General features: G+C 26.2%; 1 protein-coding gene and 1 non-coding gene across 2 annotated transcripts; one reads left to right on the top strand and one right to left on the bottom strand.

The window, feature by feature from the left end:
* Window positions 1–4,200: 4,200 nt before the first annotated feature.
* Window positions 4,201–4,360, bottom strand: LOC123911909. The gene has a single exon (XR_006810781.1). It is a non-coding gene; the product is annotated as a U1 spliceosomal RNA (small nuclear RNA).
* Window positions 4,361–4,783: 423 nt separating this feature from the next.
* LOC123904401 (F-box protein SKIP23-like) lies at window positions 4,784–5,941 on the top strand. Its single transcript, XM_045954074.1, has one exon. The coding sequence runs from the start codon at window positions 4,784–4,786 to the stop codon at window positions 5,939–5,941; it is 1,158 nt and encodes a 385-aa protein (XP_045810030.1).
* Window positions 5,942–6,218: the final 277 nt, after the last annotated feature.

The raw sequence follows: 6,218 nt of genomic DNA, 5'->3' as shown, positions 1-6,218 counted from the left end.
GTGTAAACATATACATGAGAGCCACACAATTTCGATCAATAAGATGTGTGAAGAAAATATTTAAAGTAAGAGAACCAAATTAAAATTGATGATGCTTATTAGTACTACCAAATAATGTAGAAAACATTTTCGCATTGATTGTTTTACAGTACCAACACTCGGGAGAGGAATGAAACTACTTTGTGTCAAAACTGACACCTGAATCAAATTAGGCGGTTCAATTGGCCGCAAACTGACGGTTAAAACAAAAAAATAAACTTATGTAGAATAAATTAAGTATTTACAACTTGATAAAAAAAAATCAATTTTTTTGTTTTGATTTTTATGGGAAGGGAACCATAGTAATTTAGAGTTCGGCTGCGCGAGGTGAGTTAAGTCTTGGAAAAAAAAAGGGGTGGAAGAAATGAAACGAACAAGGAAGTATTAAGTCATATTCAATTGAACCATAGTAATATGCAGTTTTTTTTAAACAGAAAAATATGCAATTTAATTAGGAGTATGTTGGAAAAAAAATATGCATGTGTTAGATTAAAATAACCATGTTTTTTAACCAATATGTTTTTTGTATGGCAAAAGGCAACAATGTTGGTTCGTAGTATGAGGGGAATATATTACTAATTGGTATAGTAAGACAACTCTTCCCTCGGTTAATATTATAAGCAAAACCAAACCACTTTTTTTTTCTTTCTTTTCCAAATTATAAGCAAAATAAATTTACTTTTATCATTTTCAAAATTTACTCTTACATATTGTCATTAAATTTAATTCAAATTGCATTTAATTTACTATTTTTTCCCATAATCAATAATCAATAAAAAATTCTTTTTTATATTTTTCCATGAAACTTTAAAACTAAAAAAGTCATACATCAAATTATCATATTTTACTTTTCTTAATAAGTGTGAAATTTTGTTTTGCTTATAATATGGGACAGAAGAAGTATATATAAAAACAAACCTAAAATTGTAAAATACTTGTGGGAAATTAGGCGAAAAGGATCAGAAGAATCAATCTTATATAGTTAGCACAAACAAAAAAAAATACTAAAATGTTAAACAAATATGTTAAATACAACCTTTTTTAGTTAAAAAACTTGAATCAAATACGTTACGGCTCGAAATACAAACTTGAAATGTCACTGTGTATTATGAGAATATACCTAAATTACATATTTTCCTGAAAATCAAAGTAAAACATCAGTCAAGTATATATTTTATTTAAATTCAAATTTAAAATGAAGCGCAAAAACTCAAAGAAAAATAGAGAACTTAGCGGTAGAATCTAAATCCAAATGGTATGAGAAATGTGGAAAATTTGATGCAGTATTTATAGTAAAAAAAAACATAATAAATCATATTAAATATTCTTAAAAATTAGTGATGTGATTTAATTATAATAAGTGAAAAAGTTGTAACCAACCCATTGTTGTTTGCATCAGAAAAATCATCAATAAATTAAAGATTTTATTTTTGATTTGTTGATGAAACGGACTTATTAATGCCCAAATTCAAAGTGTTAAATTGCAAAAAAAAAAGGAGATTTATAAAAAATAAATAATTGCAGTTTTTTGTTTTTTTTAAGGAATGATTGCAGAATTGAAGATTATGAATATTTCGAGAAGAAAAAGATATTGAAAGGATATTCTATATTTGCACACATGTTTTTGATAATGAACAATTGATTCTCTCTATAAAAAAATAGTAATGAACAATTGATTCTTATAAAAAAATAATAAAGAATTTATATATTCCATGATCATTTTAATCATATGATGTGATTGGGTCAATATTTCTACGCGCTCATAAAGAATTTATATATTCCATGACCATTTTTATCATTTAATTTTATGAGAATAAATAAAAGTAAATCTTGAAAATGATAAAAGTTAGTTTTTTTTGCTTATAATTTTGGACATAAAAAAGTGATTTTTTTTTCTTATAATATGGGACGGAGTGAGTAGTTGAATGTAAAGAGAAAACTTTCAATCAAATATTAAAGAGGAAACCTTTTTTTAAGGCACCCAAGAAGAAAAAAAAAAAGCCAGAAATTGACCGATGTACACATAAATAATTTTATTAATTAATATTTGACAACAAATGTGGTTTAGTTTTTTTTTTATTTGATAGGCAAAATCAAAATAAGATGCAGGAAGAGGTACTTCAACCTATTACAACAAATGATTAACAATGAAGACAACTTATATGATTATTACACTATCAAGCAAAAGAATAAAACACTATTAGCATCCAAATTAAGAAGTTAATTTGAGGCCCCACAAAATGTTCTCAATATTCTTGCATTCTCCCATGAAAACAACTTTGTTTCTCGTGTTCCATATCTTTCTTTATGATCACATTCCTGAAAAATAGAAGAAGAGAGAATGATCAACAAAATAATAGAATAAAGAAGAAAAAGTTGAAGAAAATTATAAAGACAACAAATATGATTGATAAAAGAGAGAATAAATTAAAAATTCAAGTAATTCAAGTAAATAAATAACAATGAAAATAACCAAAAGAAAAGATTTGAAAAATTGTGAGTTGTAGTATTCACACAAAGACCATATATATATATATAGAGAAAAAAATGGAGATATGAATAATTTTGTCTTTAATATGAAATTAAAATCATTAATAACAAATATGACCAATTAATCAAAATAATAAATTACATGATTCATCAACAATAAAAAACATTCATATATTATCACATATTTTTCAAAAAAGAAAATTCCATGATTCTTTTTTTTTTTTGGTCAAGCCATGATTCATTTTAAAAAAATATAAAATATTATTTTCACGTTTTTTCATTTTGTTTAAATCATTTCATCCACAAAAAAAAAGGTTTTTAAAATTATTTGAAGTTAGTCAAAAAATAAAATATTTGAAGTTGAAATAATAATAAATGAAATATTTTTAAAATTATTTTTAAATAGAATATTTTAATTAATTATAATTATTTCATTATGAATTATTTCCTTTTTAAGTAGGCAATTTAATATAAGGCATATTTCATTCCTTTTTGAAATAAGGCATATTAGAATATTACTGTTTTTAAAAAAAGAATATAAGGCATATTCTATTTTATTATAAAAAATTGGATGTTTATGGAAAAAATTGGACAGCTATATTGAATGTTTATGGAAAAAATTGGACAGCTATTATTTTTCAAAGTAATTATGGTCATTTTTCAAAGTAATTGGACAGCTATTGAATGTATATCAACATTAAATGTGAGGAATGAGGTTGAATGAGAAGAGGAGAGAGAAAGACAAATATGTCTGGCTTATTACATATTATAGATTATAGATTATAAATTAGTACTTCCTCCAATCCTATATATAAGGAACGCATTGAGAAAAATACACATACCAATGAAGCTTTTTTTTATTTTATTAAAATTCTAAAATATTATGTGTTTTTTTTTTTTTACAGTAAAAAAAAATAAAAAATAAGGGTATAAAAATATTATGTGTTATTCCAAAACTAACCTTGTGAATGTGTCTGTGTAATTAATGCATATCATTGGAATAGATTACATTTTATACAATTTAATAAGGGTATAAAAAGGATTATCTATTTAATAAAGAATAAATTTTAAAAGTGTTTCTTATAAAAAAGACCAATTTTTTTTCCCAAAGTGTTCCTTATATATAGGATCGGAGGGAGTAATAATTAAGTCTGCCTCAATTTGACCTCAAATCAGACCTAGTATATATACTCCCTCCGATCCTATATATAAGAGAAATATTACTTTTTAGATTCATTAAAAATCTAATGTATCTAATTCATAATATGGTCTAGATACATTAGATTCTTAATGAATCTAAAAAGTAGGTTTTCTTATATACTCCCTCTGGTCTCATATGTAAGCAACAAAACAAAAAATTTAGACTCTCAAATATAAGCAAAAATGTACCGTAATTATTATATTTATTGTCAAGATTCCAATTTATGAAAAATATTGTTTATATTTCTATTTCTATATTCCTAATTTTATGCCTATTTATCTTATTTTTTTATGGACTATTTTATTCTCTTTTTTTTCTTCTTTCTTTTAATAGATTATTGAGTTGATCATATTAATATGTTTTGTTGCTATTTTTACGAGTATAAATTGTTTTGGTTTTGTTTCAATCTATAATCTGTTTTGTTTATATTTTTAAGCATATCATTTGTTTTTGTATTTATCTTTCTTTTTTTTTATACCGCGCGAACATAAGCCCACTCATTAACAAATTATGATGTAGGCTACACCACTTGGGTAGACCTTAGAAAGGCAACCCTCCTAAGTGCGATGGAGGTCACCTTTCTAGCCATGAGCCTTCATGATCACCCATTGACCCATCCTAGGTAAGTATTTTATCTTATATTCCTATATTAAATTTTTTTTTAGTGAAATTACAATGATATAAAACCTGCAACGTGGTTAAACATAATAATTTTGTTGGTAATCAATTTTAATATATAAGTAGTAGAAACCGATGAAATCTTCATATTAAATATCCATATTTTTTTTTTTGATAAAACATCAATCTTTGATGTAAGCCAAACATATATATATATATATATATATATATATATATATATATATATATATATATATATATATATATATATATATATATATATATATATATATATATATATATATATATATATATATATATATATATATATATATATATATATACATATATATATAGTTCTCCTACCACTAATCCTAACCCTAATTGTATATATAGCCTCTTTCTAAAAGAAAAAACGAAACCCTTAGAAGAAGAATGGCTATGAAACGAGATTGGGCAAATTTGGATTCACTTGCTCTCAACGTGATTCTTGAGAAGTTAATTGAACCAACTGATCACATTTGGTTTGGTTCTGTTTGCAAAAATTGGCAGTCAATTGCAAACCTTAATCATCAATATAACCACCAATTTAGAGGCAATATATTGCCTATGTTAATGATCCCTATAGAGAATACAAGTCCGGAAAAGCGAAGCTTGTATAGCGTACTAGCAAATAGAGTGTATCCATTTGAATTGACAATGCTTTATAAACAAAGATGTTGTGGCTCAAGTTATGGCTGGCTTGCAACCATAGACGAAGAAGAAGTCATAACTTGGGTTAATCCTTTTAAGGATGTAGCTCCAATTATTTTGCCATGGATTAATATTTATAATAGATATAAGAATTACCCTGAATTTAATGTGCACAAGGTTACTTTGTCAGCTGATCCTATATCAAGTCCAAATGATTACGTGGTTGCCGCAATTTATACTACTTGTGGTTCTCTTGCTTTCATGAAAGCAGGACAAAAGTTTTGGACATACATAGATGAAACTCACCATCGAGGTTTTATCGATGTTACATTCTACAAAGGCCTAGTGTATGCCGTAAATCGTTGGAAAACAATTGTCTCCTTTGATTTATGTTATTCAAGTGACCCTTATGGTAACGACATGAAAACTCCAAATGTTCTTTTACAAGGAGGGAATCATGAAACTTATTCCCCACTAACTTATCTAGTGAAATCATTGGAGGGAGAGTTGTGGATGGTGAGAAGGTTCGTAACTATTGATGATCAGGGTAATAAAGGTACTCACAGTTTACATGTATTTAAGTTGGAACTTGATGATAAAGGTGAGAAGCTTTTGGGTTTGACCAAACTTGACCATTTGGGTGATAATATTTTATTTGTCGGCGATAATGATCCTGTGTCTGTATCAGCTTCATATTTCTCAAAATATCTACAAAAAGATTCAATTTACTATTCTGATAATTATTTTGACGATGAACCGGTTCGTTACCCTCAAGGCCCTTTCGATTTAGGAATCTATAATGTAAAAGATGGGAGATTTGGTATTCATTGCCCTTACAAAGCTTACTTCAAAGGTAAGGCACCTCCTATATGGGTTGTGCCACCTTTTCGGTGGAGTTGATGACTTTTTTTTTATTATTATTTCTTTTTTCAATTACTTTTGTTTGTTATTTTCAATAAATAGATATTGTTAAAACCACTTGTTCTGATTTGACCACTTCATAACTTTTATTTTATTTCATAATTGAGTATACTAGGGTCTGATTCTTCTTCATGATCTTAATTAAATTGGACTTATAGCATCTCTTTATGTATGCCATATTTTGCAGCATCGAAAGGTATATGATTAATGTTTAAAAAACATATGTTTTACAGTAGAGCACTAGATTAAGGGCATT

Source organism: Trifolium pratense, linkage group LG2 (genome assembly GCF_020283565.1).
Source record: "Trifolium pratense cultivar HEN17-A07 linkage group LG2, ARS_RC_1.1, whole genome shotgun sequence".
Classification (NCBI taxonomy): domain Eukaryota; kingdom Viridiplantae; phylum Streptophyta; class Magnoliopsida; order Fabales; family Fabaceae; genus Trifolium; species Trifolium pratense.
Note: the sequence above shows the minus strand (reverse complement) of the source record. Positions and strands in the feature narration are given on the sequence as shown.